Source organism: Varanus komodoensis, unplaced genomic scaffold, assembly GCF_004798865.1.
Source record: "Varanus komodoensis strain SLA01 unplaced genomic scaffold, ASM479886v1 scaffold5, whole genome shotgun sequence".
Taxonomy (NCBI): Eukaryota; Metazoa; Chordata; class Lepidosauria; order Squamata; family Varanidae; genus Varanus; species Varanus komodoensis.
In genome coordinates, this window is record NW_025336087.1 from 13,662,629 (window position 1) to 13,685,912 (window position 23,284).

Here is a 23,284-nt window from a genome sequence, read left to right on the forward strand (position 1 = left end):
CTGAGGGCTGCGCTTCCCCAGGACGGTGAATGGGGCCGCAATCGACACCAACTTCGGTGGGAACAAGCCCCGCTGAACGCATGGCATTTCGGAACGGGCATGAGCAGGAGCGCCCTGCGAGGCCCATCCGGAGCATGAACCGCTGAGGCGCCGTGCGGAGTGCGGCCCGTTGCTATTCTTGGAAAGGCATGGCGCCTTCTTTTTTTGGCCCCCGTAACTTGTTTCAGGGGTCAGTGCGCAGAAGTCCCCGCGGTGCTGTGCCTGGCAAGTGGCGTCCCTCTTGGGAATGAATTAACGGCTCGCCTTGGTTAGAACACTGGACTGGAGTCGGGAGATCCGCGTCCCAGTTCCCACTGGTCCCAGCAGCTCATGGGGTAAAGCTGAGCCAGTCATCGATTCTCAGCCTGACCTACTTCGCGGAGTACCAACTGTTTTTACTGGCTGGGTTGTCAGGATAAAATGGAGGAGGGTTCTGTATACCGACTTGAGTTCCTTGCAGGAAAAAGGAGGGTATAAATAGAATAAATCATAAAACAAAACAGACGCTAATGAAAGCTACGATTCGCAGCAATTTTTTATTTTAAAAACTGGATTAACTAATGTGCGTAGAGAGGTGGGGAAGGCACTGCTATGCCCATAACTTTTTAGCTGCTTTCACAGCTGGCGTTGTAAATCCAGTTTAGCCCCGAGGGAACCCTGAAAGGACTGTCCGCAGCACGCCTGGGAGCAGCCAGCCGCCCCCTCCCTGCCTGCCCCGTAGAAGCCCTGGGCGCCTTCGGTGGCAAGCGAATTTCCGGCGAGCTGCATCTTACTCGCCCGTGCCGCTTTCCCCACTTGGCCGCGGGATGCTGGTTGTTCCAAGCCAACGCGCTGGGAGAGCATCAGTCCCGGGGGTAGGCAACCTCGAGCCCCCCAGATGTGCTGACTACAGCCCCATCAACCCTGGCCAGTAGGGCTAATGATCAGGAATGATAGGGGTTGTAGTCCTAAACATCTGGAAGGGACCAGGCGGCTACCGGTGGAGCCAGTCGTTGGGTCAGAACCGCAGCCTCGATCGCGGCCCGGAGCCTCCGGGGGCGCCAGGACGGGCCAGGCAGGGCGCTGCGTGCGCACAGCCTGCTCGGGCCGCGGGGATGCTCCGGGGCGACTTGGCCTGCGGCTGCTTTCCGCCCCGGATAGCTCCTCGGAGAGAGCAGCAGGTTCTCCCGGCTGGGGATGAGCGGCGCGACGGGGAGGGGAGAGAAGAGGAGAGGAGGAATTCGTGGCCTAAGGAGCTCACGCAAATCCCTCGCCAAGAAAATCTGGATCTCTGGGCTGAAACACCGGCTTCCTGCTATGGAAACAGTTGAGAGCAACCCAGAGGATTAGTCGCATTCCACTCCGGATCATTCCTCCCCCTCCGACCCCCGCAACGCGCCCGTTCCTGGCGACGTTTCCAAACGAGCGAGCCTTTCCCGAGCCATAAACAACGTCCAGCGAAAATGATCTAACGGGGCTTTCCGGGCCGCGCGTCCCCTCGAGCTGCTCCTGCCTGAAAGCTGATGCGGGCTTTTGACAGCAGGAAGCGGTTTCACTCCTTTTCCGTGAAACATTCATGGCCCGAACCCTTCACGTCTGGTCGCTCCTTCTTTTGCAGTCTGCTCTGGGGATGCGGAGGCGGAAAGCGCGCCTAGCGGCGGCGGGACCGAACCGGCGGCGACGTGGTGACACTCGCAGTGACCCGTGGCAGGAGCAGCAACCCTCCGCTTTCCCGTGGGCGCAGGCGGCGCGTTTGGCCCCCGCTGCTCAGCCGACGGGGCTCTCGAGGTCGTTTACATACCAGGAATGAAACAAAGCCGTCCCTTCCGACAGCTCTGCCGTCCTAAAGCCACCGCACAAAAGGGATGAAGAGGGAACAAGAAGATGCTACGCGCTCAACACTGTTTCCGAGATGAAAACAGGCACCTTTATTTTTAGTCACAGCTGCTTGGGGCAAAAGAACTTCCGCCGTGTGCCAGAGAGCGCACAATGCAACCCAGGGATTGCCTGGCAGCTGACAGAGCTGGGGAAGCCCTCACTCCATGGAACAACCGTAGAAAAGTCAATTTCAGTTCTTCTCAATTTCAGCGGGCACAGAACGGTCTATTTCTCCATATGCCACATCACCCAGCTCCCAAGTTAAAAATTTCAGTAGCTAGTTATCCAAAAAAGGATTTTCAAGCTTGCATGTCCCACAAGCTGGAAAAGAAATAGATATTCAGCTTGTCAAATGGGTAAAAAATGTGCACGACACATATTGTTTTGGTTCGTGTTCTTGTCTTTGTGCCTGCTTTTATGTGTAAATGTGTTTTTAATTTTTGGCTCCTGTTTCATGTTTTTTTCTCTTTGGTACTACTTTGAGAAACTTCTCTTTTGGAGGTAGGTAGGTAGGTGTGTGTGTGTGTGTGTGTGTGTGTGTGGCAAGCTGAAATGGGGCACACATTTCTTAAACAATATATAGATTTAGTTGGAAACAAATGGTTCATAATACACAAACTCAGATCAGCATCATTAGCACCAGGGACTTTGGTCACACCAAAAGCTGTGTGTTTTGCGCCAGCCCAAATGCTGAGGGCTGCAGAGCTCCTCACTGTTGCAACAGGGTCGTCTCCGTTTCAATCAGCCCTCACAGCATCGTGACTACAGGCTTTAATGGACAGTCTTATGAACCGAGTCCATTATTATGTATTTATTTTTAAAATGCATAAACCACACCGATCACCCTGCTAGGCGCTCTCTGCTGGGGCTCCCTGCCAGAGCTCTCTGGGTTCTCAGCACCCCGGTTATGACCTAGTCCAGACATGGTTGCACATTACAAATGGGACTTGCAAGCACAACCTCGTTGGTCTTGGCTGGGGCCCCCAGCCAGCAAAGCAATCATGCCAGGTTCCAGAACACTGACCTATTCCATTTCTCCTCCCCACCTTTCCCGTCCCTCCCACAGGCGGCCAGCACTCTGTGCCCACTGGGCATGCTCAGTCCACGCTAGGCTATTTTAGGGTAGTTGCTGTAGTTGCCACTTGGGTTCCTTGCAGGAAAAAAGCAGGCTATGCATATAAAAGCTAAAGACCTAAAGAAATAAGTAACTGAAAGACTTAGCCTGATGGGACAGCACATGCTTTCCACCCAGGCTCAGTTCCCTCCTCGTTTGGGTTGTGGAAGATGTTGATCTGAAAACCTGGAGAGCTGCTGCGCCTTAGTGAAGGTAGCTGACACTGAACAAGATGGACTGACTGGTCAAAGCCTCCCAGAGTAAGCCAGTCTTGAGGTTCAGAGGCATTTTATCTCTGAAGGCAGGAGGAAGGGACCCTCCAAGGATGGGATGAACTGCCACCTCTGATGCCAACATTTTTCTGTTTTTGGCATCAGATCTCCTGCTTCCAGGCATTTGGCAGCCCATGCTAGATTTGTAAGTGGTCATGGGATATTGTTCAGATATGTGCATTTGTGTCCACTGTGTGTGTGTGTGTTTTGCTGGTAACTAAATGGCTTTCATATTTTGCATATTACTGCATTTTAAGGTTCTTAATCACCATAAACTACCCTGAGAGTTTTACCTATTGGACAAATGTAGAAATGCAACGCTGCAGTGCAATGCAGTCTTGAGTGTAAGTCGCTGGGAGCCATCGCAGGGAAGCGCTGATGGTGGGCTTTCAGAAGCCTGTGGCTGGAACCTTTGAGAAGCAGGACACTGGAAGTAATAGGACTGCAATTCCAGCCTGCAGTTGGGCACACTGTGGATACCAATTAGCGAGTGGGACCCTTGGTCTAATTTTCCGTAGAGCCGTACCTTATTGCACCCTCTTCCGACCTAGTGCCCTCCAGATGCGTTGGACTGCGACTCACCCCCAGCCAGATGTAGCCCGTTGCTGCCTCACTCCTCTTCTGCCAAGCAATACTCTGATGGTGTTTTCCTTTCATTTCAGCCAAATTCTATTCCAGCTCCCCAGCTTTCCGCATCATTTTGACTGGCAGCCTGCATTTAAATCTTCCAAATAAAAAGGTGTATTTAATATCAGCAGATAAGGCATGGTCTGCACATGTGTAAGAAGGCAGTCAAACTCACAGTCCTGTTCTTCCCATTTGCTTGGCGAAAGTTTCCACTGAAATCAATAAGACAATTCACACATATATTTAGGAAAGACACAAGTTTGGTTTGGGATGTTTACCTAGGAATAAATTCGACATAATTTACATAGGATCAGAATAATTGTGGTTAGCATAGGGTGCCGGTAAATATAATAATAGAAACTCACTGAATGTAGTCGTGGAAGGGGGAAATAACCAAGTCTGACCGAGTGTGTGAATAAAAACCGACGGAGTCCCCGCTGAGGTCCACGACGCCCTTATGAAATCCACCCCACTGGACGGTGACCGAACTGCTGATCTTCACTTTGGGGCTTGTGCTGCAGCCCAACGGGGAGAGGTGGGGAATCGCTGCGCAAGTGCGGAGAGCCGGGGGAGGCGGGAAGCCGGGCAGCGCGGCGGAGGAGCCAGAGGGTTGCGTGCGAGCCAAGGGCGGGCGGGCGGCCGTGCGTGCGAGCCAGCCAGCCAGCCGCGGGAACGGGCGCCCGCCGGACGCTCGCGGCAGCCGCGGGCTTCCCCCCGCTGGCTGCGTCACGGCGGGGACCGACGCGGGGGGCGTGGCTTCGCATGCCAAGGAGGAGGCGGGCACCCGGCCCGGGCGGGGCGGGCGCACCCGCGTGGCCCGCCGGAGGGTTTGCTGCAGCGGGGCGGGCGGAGCGGGAGGGCTCCTGGTGGCAGCCGCGCGCCGCCGCTCCGTCCGGGGCTGCCGTCCCTCGGGGGCGGGCCAAGCTGGAAGCTGGGCTGGGAAGCCCGGTCGCCTCCGCCGGCCGCGCGGTTTCCACCCGGGGCGTGGCGCCGCGGCTGGGCTGAGCCACCGCCCCGCGCGAGGCGCAGCGTTGCGCCAGGCAGGCGCGCTCCCCCTTCCGCCCGCCCTCTCCTCCGGCGCCCCCGCCCTGCTCGCCGCGCGGACGGACGCGCGGTTTCTTCGGCGAGGCGCGCGCGGCCGCGCTCTGCTTGTGCGCGAGGCGCTGTATCTGGCGCGTTGCGGCGGCGGCGGCAATATTACCTCTCGAAGGCCTGGCGGCAGCCGCTCCAAGGACCGGGACCGGGAAGGCCCTAGAAGGTGCAGTTAAGAAAATCGTTAGCACGTTATCCAGAGATGGGAACGGGCGGCCACCATCAAAGCGGCGCCTGTGAATTTAAGTGGCAGTAGTGCTAAAGCACCGTGCAGGGTTGCTCCAGGAATCCCAGAAAGTGCGATTGTATTCTTGCTTAGACCGAGAAAAGCTCTACAGTTGCTAGCATTCTCCAGTGCTCTGGGTAATGCTAGGAGTTGTAATTTTATTTGCCTAAGCATGCCTAGCGCTGAGCTTTTAGTCACAATGAAGCAAAAAATCCTGTACGCCCAGACCTGCAAGTAAGCCTCATTGAAATCAGTAGAACTTGCTTTTGAATGGACATGTATAGGTTTACACTGTAAGGGTGTAATACTACACACTTTCTTGGAACTAAGTCACATTCTAAGACACAGAAGTTTGAGATAAGTGGTTTCTCCTGATTACTGTCAACAGCTGCATAAAAACATGGATATCATTTTGGGACTGGACTTTAAGAATATAGTTCAGGTACTGGAGATGGGGAAGTTTTAATTTGCTTCATTTGAGCACCTTTATTTGTTTTGTTGCTATTAAACATCTCATACAGTTTCCTAGGCCCTATTTTCACTTGGAAACCAAGTCCAATGCTTTCAATATAACTTACGCCACCAGAAAGTTAAAGTAATAACATTTACAAAAGAAGCAGCAATACCATTAAACCAACTTGATTGTCTGGGTTCTTATTGCTAGGAAATATTTTGCAGAATAACCATAAGCATATTTATGCAATAAAGCATATTTATTATCCAATCAAAACCAAACTGCGACAAAGACCATTGCTCCAATAAACCTATGACACCAAAGGCAGCCCTATTGATTTTGGCACCATTTCTACATTGTGGGTGCAAACTGGCAAATATTAAGCACACTTATGTGCTTTGCAATGTCATCTTAGGCATGTTTACTCAAAAGTTAGTTGCACCTTGTCCAACATTTTGGCTTTCAAGCCCCATTGGACCCAACCAGGTAGCCCATAGTGAGGCATGTTGGGAGTTGTAGGCCAAATTCCTGCTATTCATGCATTATGTTACATTACACTTATACCCTTTCTTCCTCTTGCATGGAATCCAGAGTGGCTTCCATGATCCTTCCCTTCCTCTCCATTTAATCCTCAAAACAACAACTGTGTGAGGTGGAGAGCCTGTGAGTGATCCAAGTGAGCTTCGTGGCTGAGTGGGGACTAGAACCCAGGTTCCCTGAGTCCCAGTCCCACGTTCTTGACCAGCGCACCACACTGGCTCTCTACACTACACAGGATAGAGGCACTCGGATAGGGGGAGCTTCCCTGAACACGCTGGGGCTTGCTTCGGGGTAATTGTGATGGAGCTCCATGCTACCATGCTCTTCCTTTATTTATTGAATTTATCTGAGCATCTCCCGTTAGCATCATGCTTTCTGGATCAAGAGTCCGAGTCCCTTGAAGATGGTGGGACTTGCAAGTGGATAATTTTGTCTCTGTCATGCTCAATGGAGTTGTAAGGATTTAATCCGTACTATGACAAACTGCCTGATCCTATCACTTTATTCAGAAGAAAGTTCCATTGGGTCGTCTTTGGTGATAGCCCGACTTTGGTGATAGTGAGTAGGCTCACTAAAATGAATGGAACTTAGGTTCAGTCAGTAATCAATACAACTCATGGATGCTTATGGGAATTACTGCAAAGGATTAGAGTCCCACTGAAATGCATGGGACTTCCAGAGAAGAGTAGTTAGAATGCTGTGACAATCTTAGCAATGCAATCCTGAAAAAAATAGGTAGAAGAGTTCACTAGTTAGTAGCATGTAGGTCCACTTGGATGTGCCAGAAACCCCTCAGGTGATCACAAATGTGATCGTGGCCCCTCAATTGATCTGTGTTGATTCCAATACAAAAATGGTTGGAATTGGGTCCCCTTTAAGCAGGGATGACAAGGGAGGTTTAGACCAGAGCATCAGAAGGGTGGCCCCTTTGAAGTTTTCCCTTGCCCCAAAGAGAGCTGGTGGTCGCTTTTCACCACCAGATCATCTGTCCATTATTCTCCAGTCTTGGCCACACGGCGAATCCCCTTCCAGTGTCATGTCAGCCTCCACAAGCCTCCTTTCTTCTCCTTTGTTTTTAATTTTCTTTTTTGCGGAGACTAAACAGCTCCCAAATGCGGATTGGCAGGCCTGAGCACCTCCCTTCACTTCACTCTGCCTGCCTTGCCATCTATCAATCCACCTTTCTAATTAGACTAATTAGGAGATCTGTGGACTCTTGCAAGCCTCATGGACTAAGTGCTGAGGGGTTTATGAAAAGACCCCCTGAATACCCGTCATGGGAGGGCGGCTTTTCAGGAGGGTGGTAACAGTTGCCACCATTATCCCTTCCCATTGAAAAGAGCTCGATTAAAATGTTTGGGAACTCTCGCCTCCTTCGATCCTGCCCTAATTAGGGGCCTGGAGAGATCACTCACAGGGGGGAGGGAAAGACCCCCCTCCAGGTTCTTGCCTTCTTGCCTTTGCTGGACAGATCTGAAGGCAGAAAGAGATTGCAGCTTTAGAAGGGGAAAAGAGACACTAGCCGTAGTCCTTTTATCTCAGCCCCACACAGAGATAGCTCTTAGGAGCTCTCCCACGTCCTTTCGTCCCCCTCCTTTGACAGCATATTTGGATCCAGGCCCCATGGTCCTTCAGCCCCTGAACATGTGACAGAGCCTCTGAGCTTGTGGAGAGTGCGTTTCCATGATCACAAAGCAGCTGTAGTCCAGCACTACAGAGGTATGGATAGGTGGCAGGATCATTCCATCTCTGAAGGTAGTTTACTGCCAGAGTAGCCCTGCACTGCAATTTTGAAAGTAACTGCTATGTGTGTGTGTGTGTGTGGGGGGGGGTGTTAGGTAGGAGATGAGGTTCCTCTCAAGGCATTGAAGTGGAGACCTTTGGATGATGGAGGAAATTTTGCTAGTGGGTCAAAAGGAAACCTTCCCCCACTGCTCTGATGAATACCTATTTTTAATCTGACATATTCCAGCACAGCATCCCAGTACATCCTTCTGTCTCATTAAATTTAATGTGAAAATCCAACATTAAGGGGGTGCGTGCATGTGTGTGTGTAAGTGGGCCACATTCCTAAACATACTTTGAAACAAGTTCTATCAAAATCCTTTAGACTTTCATCTGAGTGGGGTTGACTGGTGCCAAAAGAGGTAAAGCCAAATAATTTAACTTCCCTAGCTACTGCTTTGTTTGTTATATTTATATCCTGTCCTGAATATTTATATTCTGTGTTCCATAACCCTCCTTATTTACATTTTATTCTCAGAACCACTCTGTGGGGTAGGTTAGGCTGGGAGTCATTTACTGGCCCAAGGCCACCCAGCCAGCTTCACGACCAAGTCGGGACTACAGCCAGGTCCCAGCCAGCGCTCTAACTGCAACGCTTCTCTGGCTCAGTGAAAGAACCCACAAGGAAAGCTCCCTTGGGGAGAGGCTCCGTATGCCACTAGGCCAGGGATGTCTTTTATTTTGACTGGCAGTTCCCAGCTGGTTTCCCATCACCTACCAGCGGTGATCCACATCACTTAAGATACCAGGGATGAACCCGAGGCCTCCTGCATGGAAAGCGGGCACTCAGCTGCTGACCTCGCAGCTTTGCAGTGCAGCTGCTTTCCCCTCCTGCACCTGCTTAGCACCCCGACTAGTGTGTAAATAGGCACACCTTTCCTGATCTTGGTCCAGCGTTTCAGGTTCTGTCTGCCTTGCTCGAGGAAGTTCTGAGGGAAAGGAGATACTAATAAATCACGGGTTTGGTTGGAAAGGAGAGGGACAGACAGAGAGGGATCGTCCTGGCTTGAGAGTCGGGTCACACCTGATGCAGCTGAATTCTGTTCTAATCTCCAGCTTAGCTTTGCCTGGTTTGCTTCTAAAGATGGAACAAGAAGACGCTTCCAGCTGTACACAGAGGGCTTTGCCACAGTAGATTTCCTATGGTTCTGCTATAATCCCTCTCAGTGGAAAAGAGCCAGATGTACAAAGAACTATCATCAGGTCAATGTTCTTAATCTTGTTAGGTTAGAAAAAGGGAACCTAAGCAAAAGATATTATTAACTAAATATCAGCCCATGCTGTTCTCAAATCTTGAACTATAAGCTCTTTTTCTTTTTTTAAAGCCAGATACAACTACTGGAAGGTGGTGTAACATGATCTCACAGTCTTGACTCTTGGTGCTTCATCCTGGCTGATGGGCACCTGCTCTGCTCTACCCAGTTGCCCGTCAGTGTGGCAACTGTATGGGCAGGAAGGTGCTGGGAAAAGCGCATGTCAGTTCCCCTCTTTTTAAAACACTGTCTTCTGCCTGCAGAGAATACAATGTCAGCAGGGGCAGGAGGTGGGTGGATTGATGCAAAAAAATAGTCATTTCCCTCCAGGTGCACTGTGGTCCAAATCTGAACAGGGCCTCAGGTGCTCTCATACCTAACTACACTGTAGCATATTGAGCCAAGTTTAATTTGGCCCTCTGTTTCACTGAGCATGACTGCTTAGGAAGACATCTTGCTGGTGCATTGCAGAGCCAGAGGGGAAGTGGTATTATCTCCTGGGAAATAATAAGTTGAGTTGCAAGACTATGCATTAAAAGAACAACAACAGCAACCCCCCCCCCCCCCCCCGCAACTCCCAGCATGCCCCAATTGCCAGTGCTGGGAATTGTAGAATACCCTTTTCTGTCCCACACACATGGAATTGTGCCCTTAGTCAACATCTATTTTGACGTCTCTTCCTCAACCTTTTAAAAAAGAAATCATACACACAAGCAAATTATAGCCATGCTGGGGAATGCAAGACATTGTAGAACTTTGTTCTGCCTAAACATGCTTAGGCTTGTAATGCAACTTTCTAAACCTATGGATAAATATTGCCTCCCTAGCAAAACTGATTATACGTGCATCTTCCATGTGGACCACTTCCCCTGCCCCAGGGCAATGCTGTCTTTGATGCACTGCTATGAAACATAAAGGGCAAGACTGCTTACACCCCCACACAGAGGGGTGTGTGTCACTGGGTGTAGGGTCCATCACTGCATCCTGTGACCCTGCTGGCTGCTGACTATGAGTGCTGTCTCCACTGAAAAGCACTGCAGTTGCGTCTGTATGGTGTTCCCTGATAGGCCATTGGCATGGGAAGCTCCCCAGCACTTTACTTTGCTGGCATGAAGATGCATCAGTCAGATCACAGTAACTCACTCACGAGCTCGCTAAGAGTCAGTTGGTGAGATGGAGTTATGAGTGCTGGATCTCAGGTCTGACTTTCTTCCCCTTAGGCCACAGCACTTGGGCTGAAAGAGGAGTGAGAACAGAATATGGAGGGCAACACGGTGCTTTTATTAACACAGTGCAGGCAATTCAACTGCATTAAGGTCAATTCAACAATAGAAGGATGGAATCTTAAGAGGCTATGAGTTTTGTCTGCTTTCTTTTGTAGTGTAATATATTATATGAACTGAGAACAGTTCAAGACGGTACCTGATTTAAAGAGAAACTCAAAATACAGGCTTGTGGCATCACTCTTCTAACCTATAGAGGGAACACAGTATAGGTGTGCTGCGACAAAGCTACTTTTCAATATAATAGGATGCCAAGATCAAGGATTGCATATGTTGATTTGACACCCCCCATCAAAAAAGTAGAAGGAAAAAAGGAAGGGCTAAAAAGAAGAATCCCAGTTGCAATGTATGAGCTGTGAAAGTTGGACCATAAGGAAGGCTGAGCGCCAAAGAATCAAGGCATTTGAATTGTGGTGCTGGAGGAGACTCCTGCGAGTCCCTTGGACCGCAAGGCGATCAAACCAGTCAGTCCTAGAGGAGATCAACCCTGACTGCTCTTTAGAAGGCCAGATACTGAAGATGAAACTCAAATACTTTGGCCACCTAAAGAGAAGGAAGAACTCATTGGAGAAGACCCTGATGCTGGGAACGATTGACAGCAAAAGAAGAAGGGGGTGGCAGAGGATGAGGTGGCTGGATGGAGTCACTGGGGCAGTGGGTGTGAGCTTGGGTGGACTCCGAGGGATGGCGGAGGACAGGAAAGCCTGGAGGAATGTTGTCCATGGGGTCGTGATGGGTTGGGCACAACTTTGCGACGAAACGAAAGAAAGACAGATCAATTTAGGTGTTAGACATTTGTCACTGCTTTAGATGCGTGGGAGAATAAAAACAAAAAAGTAGAGCAGACACTGCTTTTCCTTAGGACTTGCTTCTGTTGTAATGCAGGCTTCAAGTCACACATGCCTTGATTGAGGAGAAAAGAATTGCAGCATTTTGTTTGCTTTACATGTATTTTAAGTCTGGTTACCAACAAGTCCATGGAAAAGAAAGAGGCTGACATTCCCCATCTTAACTAAATAAGGAGCAATCCTGCAAAGTGTATTTAAATGCACACATGAGATGCACCTCCCTAATGAGTCATTACTGTTTAGTGCCCAGTAAAATCCACTGTATTTAATCAATAGAACTCCCTTCCCCTCAGGAATCATTTAATCTGCTGCCCAGGCTAGATCAAAGTTATGTGGCCCTGGTGACCCTACTAAATTTTAATTGAGATATAATCATACATTAGGCTACCATTTGACTGATGAGGGGCAACATGTTTTTGAGTTTTAAAAAATTAAAGGTATTCCCCACTTTCTCTCTCATTTTTTCCTCTCTTGCTCCCACCAAAATTTATTAATATTGTTAATGCATACAAATACAGGGGCAGAGACAACAGAATTCAGAGGTGGATGATTTGCAGATTCTCAGAGCTTTAAGACTACAATTCCCATCATCCTTCAACATTAGTTATGCTGGCTAGGGCTGCTGGGAGTTGTAAGCCAAAAAATTTGGCATGCCCCCAGTTGCCTACCTTTGTTGAAAAGCAGGAATAATTATTACCAACTTGGTTTCTACACTACCCAATTGCCAAAACTTTTTAGCAGTGAGTTGAAAATCTAGTTACATTACACTGGGCTCCACCACCTTGATGGGCACCTGCCCCAGTGCAAATACAGAGCCTTAGATCATCCACTAGTGTGACGAGCAGTCTCTACTGCATATCCCGCCCTGAAGCCAGCTCAAAAAGGGTCCAGAAAGTCAGTCTTGCTCAGGACTGCCAGGAGATGGAGGACACCACTTTCTCAATCACCTGACAAAGAAATGGTATATTAGACCATAACAAGTTTAGACTGGTCTAAACTTGTTAAGGTCCAGGAGTTCAAATCAGGGTTCTTAAGGGAGGCCATACAATAGATGCATTTTTCTAGAATCTGAGCAGTGGCCCCAGTGGTGCACACAGCACAGAGACATCTTTGCCATATATAATATGTTTCTAACAACTTTAACAAGAGCCCTGTAACAACTGTCATCTCATGCACCAGTTTTTGTTTGAGTTGAGCTGGCCATTCCCTGCCTGGCCACTTCCATAAGGTCAATGCCACTGAATGTGGCCATTTCAACTCTTCCTTCTAATGCCATTTTGACTGGACCTTTGTGCAACACGTTTTCATGATCATTCGTAATAAAAGTGCTCCAAAGAGCCTTAGAGGTAGGCCTGCTATTTGGTTTAAAGTTTGAATCACTTGTTTCCAGAAACCAGAGACAGCTAAGCAGGAAAGTCATGGTCTGCACAACCCCCCTAGCACAGAGATGAAAAATATGCAGCAGATGTAGATGCCTTTGTAGGAGAACTTGGGAAGGCAAGAAGAATAAAGCTCCTGCAGGCACTCTCTGGTAAGGCCAGCCTGCGTGGAGGCCGAGCTGGGTGCTTGCCTGGCTCCTGACTGAATGGGGCCCTGAACTAAGCCCAGTCTTTCTTTGTCTGCAGTAAGCGAAAGTAAAACAAAAAAATCACTAATGGATCAATCCTCTGCATGTTTTGACAGAAAAAGTTCTACAACTCCCAGGTACCCTAACCAGCCATGCTTTAGACAGAAAGATGCATCGTTAGACACCTTTAGACAGAAAAAAAATGCTACAACATCCAGCATTCCACAGCACAGTTTGTTTGGATACTAACTACCAAAGTGGACTTCAAGCAAGTAGATTTGAAATATTTGTTTGTACCAATTTTTAGTTTGATGTCGTTTGTTGCATATAAACATCAGCGGAACACAGCTTTCCTTTGTTAGACTTCACAGTGACAACATTCAGATCATGCCAGCTAGTGAGTGGCTTGGGGGATCAGATCCACAGGACAAAAAAAGTGCAAATATTCATGTGTTAATCTACACTGGAAAGGATCTATTCTAAAGTCTGTGTGTATCCTGTAAAGCAGGGCAGTCCAACTTTTTGTACCTTGGGGCCACATGAGGACTTTGACACGGAACCCAGGGGCCACACAATGAATTACATTTCCGTATAATTGAAGTGTTTGTAATATATTTATTTGATTTGATTGTACTGTATTTATTTAATTGTAAATTGAAGTGTTTGCAATTCATTTATTTAATTTAATATACACAGTTAATATGTTTAATTCACTGTTAAACAAGGGAAAAAAAACCACTGCTTAATTTTAAGATTATTTTAGGGCTAATTGAATGACATGCTTTGGACAGTACAGAAATTTATTTATTTATTTATACTGCAAATCAAAATATGTGCCTCCCAAACCTCCAGTGGAAGAGAGTGTTCAGAAGAGGGGCTGAAATACAGACAAAATACAGACAGAGAGACAGCCTGTTCTTTGCTGAGAGCACCTAGCATCCTCACCTGGCAGTGTCCAGAGCAGGGCTTCCTGGGCAGATCTTATTACAACAGATCCCTAACTACAAAATGCAGAACAACACCAAATGGGAAACAGCTGCATCAATGAACATCTTGGGCAGTTAAGGCCTTTCCGCCTGAATAAGTGATTTCAAGTTGTGATTTTTATACTGGCTTGAACCTGACCAGTCGGTAATTAAAGATCAAATCATATATTGACTGCTCCCTGCAGGATTCCAGTAGAAAAGTTTTTCCTTATGGACTAAAATCAGAACACACCTTTAAAATAACGGAATGTGCCAAGAGGAGACGTGTCTTCTCTCTGAGGTTGCAGGGCGGGGGTTGCAGAATCGTGTCTGCACACCCTCCAAGCTCCAGGGACTGGCGTTATTATGCTTTCCAGGAGATGTGGATGAGGTAAGGCCAATTAAATATAATCACAACCAAGTAGCAAATTGTGGAGGGACGCCCTGACCTGGGAGGAAGAGGAGGAGGATGCCTCCATTGTGGACCAGAGAGCCCTGCAAAACTGCTTTGCACTTGGAACTCTACAGATTTAGTGATGGTGTAGAGAAAATGGATATTCACACCTGGGTTTCGGGAGGAGAAATTCAGGCAGAAGATCACTTTGCTAAGGTAATGTGCTTGCATGATACTGAAGAAAGTCTGCATCACAGACTTTCATACTGGAAGCATCATGGGAGCACATCTGCTTCACCTACAGATGGTCCCAAGTTCAATTCCCAGCATTTCCAGGTAGGGTGAGAAAAAGCCTCCTGGCCGAAGCCTTAGAGGGCTACTGTCAGTCAGTCTAGAACCATAGAATTGTGGAGATGGAAAGGGCCAAGAAGGGCACCAGGCCCAACCCACTGCTCAGTGCAGATTCTGAGTTTCACCATTCCTTTAAGATGGCTGTTCAGGTGCATCTTGAATGCTTCTTGTGTGGGAGAGCCCACATCCTCCCTAGGTAATTGGTTCTACTGCTGTCTCTAACAGACAGGCAGTTCTAATGCACCCAGTTTTGCATCCTCTGCAGATCTGATAGGTGTACCCTGCACTTCCTCATCCAAGTCATTAGTAAAAAGCACTGGGTCCCAGACTAAACCCTGTGGAACCCCTCTCATTGGCTCTCCCCAGTTTCAGAAGGTGCCATTGATGAATACTCTTTGAGTCCAATGCTGTAGCCAACTGTGGATCCACCTGATAGTTGTTCCATAGCTCACTTTTAGCTAGGTCACTAATCAGGATATCATGGGACACTTTGTCACAAGCCTTGCTGAAGTCAAGATATATTATGTCCACAGCACTCCCACAGTATCCCAGGGAGGTTATCCAATCAAAACTGAAATCAGGTTAGTCTGGCAGGATTTGCTCTTGACAAATCCATGAAGGCTTCTATTGATCACTGCATTGTTTTCAAGGTATTTGCAAGGTATTTTTAATCTGCTCCAGAATTTTCCCAGGGATTGATGTCAGATTGACTTGTCTCTAGTTCTTGGGTTCTTCCTTTTTATCCTTTCTGGAACAGAGGGACAACATTAGCCCTTCTTCAGGTATCTGGCTCGATGCATCTGGCTCCCCCTGCCCTCCATGATTTCTCAAAGATAATAGACAGCAGTTCTGAGAAATTTCTCTGCCAGTTCCTTTATTACTCTAGGATGGTATTCACAGGGTCCTGTAGATCTGAATTCATTCAAATTAATTAGGTAATCCTTGATAATTTGCCTATCAATCTCAAGCTACCATCATGCTCCAACAGCTTGTACTTCTTCATAAGGAAGTAAAAGGTCCTCTTTTGAGGTAGGTCTTGAGCACTTCTGCCTTTTCCTTTGTCATCTGTTATTAGGGTGCGGATGTATCTTTGTTGCTTTTAGCATCCCTCGCTAATCTCAGTCCATTCTCATTTTTAGCCTTACTGACACAATCCCTGCAAACCTTTGTTATCTGCCTGTACTTTTCCTTTGTAGCCTAGCCTTCCTTCCACTTCCTATAAGTTTTTTGTTTGTTTGTTTGTTTTCTGATTGTCTGTAAAATTTTTATGAAGCCACATTGGCTTCTTCTGTTGTCTTCTACTTCCTTGGAATTGGGTCTTCTCTGTGGTGGCGCCCTCGATATGGAATGTGTTCCCCAGAGAGGTCCACCTGGCGCCAACATTATATGCTTTCGGCTCCAGGTCAAGACCTTTTTATTTTTCCATAATTTTAATGTTTAACTATGTTTTATGCTCAGTCGTGGATTATTTTGTATTATTTGGGTTTATATGTATTCATTGGATTTTGACTTGTAAGCCTTCCAGAGACCCGCAAACATATTGGACAGGGTAAAAATACCGTAAGTAAGTAAGTAAGTAAGTAAGTAAGTAAGTAAGTAAGTAAGTAAGTAAATATGTTTATGATGGTGCTTTTAGAATTCCCTTTTTAAAAAAATTCCACCTATCTTCCCACCCATTTCTCATTAGAATCACTTGCCATGGGAATTACTTATCATTGTTCCAGTTTATTTAAATCAGCTTTCTTAAAATACAGGGTATGTATTTGACTTCACTTGGCTTTTGTTTCCTTTAGAATAAAGAATTCAAGTATGGCATAGTTACTTTGTCCTGTAACTACTTTCTTCTGTAACTACCACTTTGTCTGCTAGGTCTTCCATGTTGGTTAGAATCAAGTCAAGGATAGCCATCCCCCCTTTTTTCTTCTTCCTCCACTTTAGGTAGGCAGAAGTGATCAGCGACACACATTAGGAATTTCTTGGAGCAAGCGTGTTAGACAGAATTTGTTCCCCAGAAGATATGGAGAAATTGAGGTTGGCCCCATAATTGAGGTTGGCCCCATAACTGAAAAACATTGGTGATTTGTTTTTCAGCAGTTTCATCCTCTTCTCCTTGACTGTGTGGTCAGTAGTAGACTCCAACTACCATGTTCCTTTTCTTTTTGCTTAATTTATATTAATTCAGATGCACTGAATGGGGCTTCTGAGTTCATTCTTCTGTATTTCTGTGCAGAGATATGAATTTTTAACATATATAGATAACTCCACCTCCCTTTCTGTTCCTTCTATTCTCCTTGAACAAGTAGACCCATCTTTCCCAAACTGGGGCCCTCCAGGTTTTGGACTACATCTCCCAGCACTCCTGAGCATGGCTGGGTTCAGGAAAGGGTTAATATGGGTTGAACGCAGGTTGCTATTGAATTGTGGGTTGTTCTTGAAACATGGGTTACCTTGTCATCTGAACCCATGCTTTATTAATAACACAAGAAAACCCATGATTTGTTGTTGGGTTGTGAATTGTGGGTTTGTGATCTCAGTTGGGTTCAGATAATATAACCTACATTTCAACAACAACCCATATGCCACCCTCAAATGTATGTTATCATGTTGTCTGAACCCAGTCTGTGAGTCATGCTGCCAGTCCCAAGCATCTGAGGATATCTGTCTGGGGTGTAGACAAAACTGAGCGAAATGGACTTGGTAGAAGGCCTGAGCTGATATAAGGCAGCATCAAAGCTGTTTTGAAGGAGATGGATTGGACGGAAAAGCTGAAGGCTGCAATCCTATGCAGCTGAGGATGGGGTTTGGTGCTTGAGCAAATGACCAGGTGATGTCGGTTAGGCTTGTCAACAGTTCTTGTTGAAAGAATCTCCAACTTTATGGGATGGTTTCAGGTTTCAGTATTAGGGGAGATATTCTCCCTTAACTATAATCTGAGCAGCATGTTAAAAATGTGTGACTGAATATTTAGAGCATTTCCTTTAGAAATCAGGATTGACTCATTTTTAATGCTTGGAGTGCTGCTGCTGCTACTAACTATTAGGAATGCAGAAGTGGTTCCTTTAAAACATCTTATTTTTTATTGTGGATTTCAATATTAAAACCAAAACCCAAATAAAACAAGAGGGGAAATTAAACTAAACTAAAACATTGTATCTTCTTACAAGAGATTTAATTAAATCTGTTATACATTATAATTTATACTTATATACTATGCATCCCTATATATTTTATGTATAGCAAGATATACTATAATACTATTATAGGTGTGAATAGATTTCCACAAAGGCAGCCCAAATATCCATTTGTAAATTGCACCAGAAAATCATTCAAAAATTGAAAGTCTCATCAAGTTTTCCATCCATTCTGTTATCCTTCAAGTGTTGTGGTATTAGTCTTTTAGCTGTCAAAAGAGCATAGAAAAGCCATTTACACTGACCTTACATTAAGTTCCAAGAGGTAGGCTTATCCATAGATATTAAAGAACATTCCATTACAAAATCTATCTGAATTATTGGGCACTGGCAAAACAGTTGAGTAAAAGAAGCAAGCCCACCACCATCAATTTCATTTCTATACTGCCCCATAGCTGTAGCTCTCTGGCGGGTTTACAATAATGTGCAAAACTAAACAATAACATAAAATACAAATACCAGAAAATTTTAAAATAGCTAAAAACATGCAGTAAAAAAGACCCAACAAAGGAAAAGAATCACCTGGGTAATCTCCTCAGACCCCTCGATAACTAAGGAGATCTTTTAAGGCCTCCGCATAAAGAGCTGTCTTGACCTGGTGCTTAAAAGATGGCAAGTTTGGCACCAGGTGGGCCACAGCTGGGAAGCTGTTCTAAAGATGGGGGGCCACCACTGAGAAGGTTCTCCCCTTTGGGGCCACCATCCAAGCCTCCCATGTGGTTGGCACTCAGAGCAAAGTGTGGTTGTAGTTGGGAGAAACTTTCTGACAGGTACTGCAGTCCCAAGATGTATAAGTTGTATTGTACTTCTAATAGTAAGTAACCTATTATTGAAAAGATGTTGTTGCATCCAATATTTCCATAACATCAATTTTTGCTGAATTAAATATAATCTGAGGTCTGTTACTGCTTCTGAAATAGATGCTTACAAAGCACCCCAATGATTGGACAAAACTCTGAGGGAGAAATTAAGGGAGCCAAATACTCCAGTTCATTATTTCTGTCTTGCTTAAGACCCAATGGATCATATTCAATCACTGATGATAAATATTTATACATCTGGACTGTGGGCTGATGAAGCTGTTCAGCCTGATCAATCTTCCCAGTAACAAGGGGAGCTCTGAAGCTGTAAATGTAGCAGGGGCAACCTTGGTTCTACCAAATGATTCATTTGCATACATTGCCATTCAGCTGTAGCTGGCAAAGCATAGTTAGCAAGCAAAATAGAAAATGTCGGGAAGTTTTCATCAGGACCTACAAGCTGATCCAAAGACTGTCCATCCAAACATTTTATTGCTGATCTTTAAGTTCAGATTTCCCAACAGAATTAATTTTGCATTTGAAAGTGAATCAAACAGCAATGGACATGAACCTATGCACCCGACCTTTCTCACAGCTGTCTGTGTAGGTGGTACACTATTTATTTTGGTACACCAAAAGCCCAAGGTGATGCATTTAGGGAGAGGATCCAAGCATGAAGATTCCAAAATCAACAAGGGAGTAAAGTCAAATCTGTGTGGAAAATGCCAACAAGTCAACAAGTGCCAACAAGTCAACAAATGATATAAAGAAACGATTGAGGGAGCCAAAAATTGAAAATATGCCCCTTTTCAATCAAAACTTGCATCATTTTCAAGAATACCTGTGATGGAATGGGACTCCATAGGAAATTACAAAATGTATTGCATTTTGGAAAATACTGCTAGTTATAAAAAGAGAAATACCACATAAAGCATAGACAGTTTAAGGTATTACAGTTATATTAGTATATTTACTGTGTCCCATAAACTTAATTTTAAGGTTGTCCATCTATCAATGTATCTGTAGGAACAAGCATTCCCTAGTAAGTAATAAACTTTGGGCAGTGCCAGTTAACTTGCTCAGGATGGGGTATAATATCTCCAGTTAACATCAGTTCAGATATTGACCAGTTAATAAATAGCCAGATAAAGATCTGAAATTATTAATCATCCATATCAAAGCTAGATAGGTGACTGGAATGCCAAGATAAACCACAGAGAACCACCAGCATAAAGAAAAGGTTTAAAAGGTTTAAATTCTATACAATGTGCAAATCTGTGAATATTAACATTTTATTTGGGTAGCAGTATTTCAAACATACGTATCAGTGGAGAGGGTAGACACCTGAGAGTGTCTGTATCTCTCTCAAGTTAAAATCAGACAAACCCCCTCTGGTCCTGATGCCAGTTCTTGGGGCTAAATGTAGCAATTCAACCCATTTCTGAAATGTGCAGGAAAGCCAATGGTTCTCAGTGCAGCAAAAATGGTTTCCCAACAATTAGTTCTGTAAGATGTTCTAATATTGGGGTGGGGGGGGAACCCCTCTCCCGCCACAATTTCCCTGGACTGTAATCTGAGCAGTATGCTAAAAACCACGCACATGTAAATATTCAGAGTATTTCTTCTTTCAAATCAAGATTGGCTGGTTTTTATTTGTTTTCTGGGAGGGGTAGTCGTGCTGTAAAATATTAGGAATGTAGAAGTGATTCTAAAGCATGCAAAGGTAGAATCAGGAGTGAGAAAATAAATGTTAGTTTTGGGCTTCACAGTTGAAGTGACACACATGGCCATCTAAAGAGGGGGGTGTGTGTGTGTGACATGAATGAATTTCACATTTCCCCAAACACCTCCGCTTCAAGTTTAGTCTGGATTTGACTTAGTGCAGTTAAGCTTTCTATTTTTTGGCCATATATTCATTTGCTTCATTTAAAGTGAACAATCGCAAATAGTTTTCCGATTCTGGTAAAATTACAAAAAAAAACTCCTCATCTGACTGCAAAGTGTTTCTGTGAGAGTCTTGAGGAGGAGGATGACTGTCCAACCTTCCAATCCCATGCATGGCTTACACGGACCTAAGTCCCTCTGCAGGGCAGGTATAGTACTACTCTATACATGTCTACTCAGAAGGAAGCCTCAGGGACTTCAGTGACACTTTACTCCAATGTCGGGTTGTCCACTGCAGCGCTCAGTCTGACTCCAGAGTTACTCTTGCTTGGAGTTGATCTACTGAATCAGAGATTCGGAGAACAGTAGAGTTGGAAGGGGCCAAGAAGGCCATCGGGGCCCAACCCCCTGCTGTGGCACGTCACCAATTTACACCATCCCACTTGAAATGTAAGCAAGCCAGCCCCATATATTTCAATGGGTCTAGTCTAAAGAAGACTAACATTAGATACAACCCATGGCTGCTGCTGCTGCTTATTAAAAGGCATTTATATCCCTTCTTTCTTCCTCTTGAAAGGAACCCAAGATGGCTTACACAGTTCTTCTCCTCTCCATTTTATCCTCACAACAACCCTGTGAGGTAGGTTAGGCTGAGGGTCTGTGACTGGCCCGAACTCACCCAGTGCTCCAGGCTGAGCCCGGATCACGTGAGCTCTGGGCCAGCACTTAGAGCCACTCTTACCACACTGGCTCCAAATGAAATGGGATTGCATTCCACTGAACTCAGTGGGACCTACTTCCAAGTAAACCCGTGTGTAGGATCAGGGCTGCAATCCTACAAATGTGCTCTGACATAGGTCTCGGTTCCACTGAACTTGGCAAAGCTTACTTTTGAGTAAACAGACAGGAGAGCTGAAGGCGGGAGGCCAGGCTGCAATTTTTCGAGGTCAGCCTGTCACCTCGGTCCCAGGACGAAATCCCACGGAACCGCCCTGGCAAGCCAAGACAGGGCGCCCATGTTCAGTTCCCCTTCCTCCCGAGGAATCCCACTGCACCGAACGCAACCTAGCCGTCTCTTGCCGTAGCCCTGGGCCACTCCTCGATGCTTGCACTCTAAGTCCCATCAGCCCCAGGCGGCCAAGCCGATGATAAGCGGTGGGGGCTTGCAGGGCAGACAAGCCGGAGCGCCCCAGCCCGGGAAACACCGCGGGCGGGAGCGGCCCGCCCTCAGGAGCCTCCTCCGCGCCGCCCATCTGGGACGAGCCCAAGGAAAGCGGCCGCGGGAAGCTTGCGCTGCCCCGAGGGGGCGGCGGTATTTCGGGTCCTGGGAGTGCCGCGAGCCGAACATTCCCTTCCCAGGCACCCTAACCTTGTGTATCTTCTCCCCGGCGCTGCTGTTTCAAATAATTGCAAGGCAAACACGGAAAGAAACCAAAATAAATACAGGGCGGGCTCGGCCAGCTCGCCAGGGGAGGAATAAAACCCGCGGGCTGGAGCGGGCTGCTCCTCAGGCGGCCCTCCGCGGGGAGCCGTTCGCTTCCTTTCGGCTCTCCGCCGGCGATCTGCGCGCCACCGCCGAGCTTCGGCGGTGGCTGCTGCCTTTGGCCGCTTTCCACGGGCCCGGCTCCTGCCCCGGCGGCCCGAGAGCGCCCCGCGGTCTCCGCGCTTTCCGCAGCCGCTCGAGGCAAAGCAGGAGAGGGGCGGGGGTTGGTGGGTGCGGGTGAAACAGGCTCCCCCATGCGTGCGCCTCCACGCTGGGCGAAGGGGAGCCTGTTGCGTGCCGTCCTTCGCCTGGGGCCATCTAAGGGGCTGGCGGCCACCCTCTTTGTGGGGACAGAAATTGGGGGCAATTTCCCTGGATTATCCAGGGGGAGAAGAAATTCTTCAACAGTTCCTTACTGGCAGGACTCGCTATTAGCAGGGGTTGTAAGCAGTCATCTGGCACAGAAAATGAAGAAAATGTGCAGAAAATTCTGCAAAATGGCCTTTTACTTTGGCGGGCAGGGGGAGGAGAGGAATCCTACCACAGGACTTTTCTGAGAAAATGTAGTCCGAAAATGTTTAGCTCAGCTCACATTGCCAAGCTGCAGGGTTCAAGCACCTTCTCCAGGGCCTTCCAGCCATTACTTTTTTGAGGGATGATTGCGGATGCATCTTGACTGCAGTGCAGGTGCTGATAACACCACACATTCCCTGAAAGCCCTGGAAAAGGGGAGTTAGTTCTCTGGCAAATTGGACCTCTGATTTCCTCTTCCATCTTACTTTTGCATTCTCAAGGCATTTTATAATTTATTTGGAAACAATTAACCATTGATTATGGTGTAAGCTTTCTTAGACGCTGTGCATTTCATCAGATGTGCGAGCTGCAGTACAAGATATACTGTAGTGGAGGAAGAACTGGAGATCATGAAATACATAAAAGTATTAAACCACTTGCCTTTAAGGGTCCCCCTGAATGACTGAACTTTCACCCAGCATTTTTCCCGAAAACAGCCCTCTATAATTTTGAGGATATGGGGAGAGGATTGTGAGCACTGATTCCACATGCCTCTAGATTTTGCAAGCACTTGAAGGGAATGCTAAAAAACAACCACATATATTCCATTTCTGAGTTAAACATACCCATGCATCCTTATCTGTAACTAGCTTTGGGCCAGCTAATCAGGCTCCATCACCATCAGCTAAAGATATTACGGTTACCCTACTTAGCTCTAAATGCTACTGTAGGTTTTATTTTGGGCT

The 23,284-nt window shown here is 46.7% G+C and overlaps 1 protein-coding gene across 1 annotated transcript; it reads right to left on the bottom strand.

Moving 5' to 3' along the window:
* Positions 1–4,270: 4,270 nt before the first annotated feature.
* LOC123031304 (basic proline-rich protein-like) lies at positions 4,271–22,281 on the bottom strand. The gene is made up of 2 exons (XM_044446121.1): positions 21,912–22,281; positions 4,271–5,160 (listed from the first exon to the last, which is right to left on the bottom strand). Exons 1-2 carry the CDS (start codon positions 22,279–22,281, stop codon positions 4,271–4,273), a joined length of 1,260 nt encoding a protein of 419 aa, XP_044302056.1.
* Positions 22,282–23,284: the final 1,003 nt, after the last annotated feature.

Excerpts from the sequence above, each read along its gene's own strand:
- LOC123031304 (XM_044446121.1), bottom strand. The coding sequence starts at position 22,281 with ATGGGGGAGCCTGTTTCACCCGCACCCACCAACCCCCGCCCCTCTCCT. Across the intron at positions 5,161-21,911 it reads CCGGGGAGAAGATACACAAG|GGCCTTCCCGGTCCCGGTCC; the intron begins GTTAGGGTGCCT and ends TGCACCTTCTAG.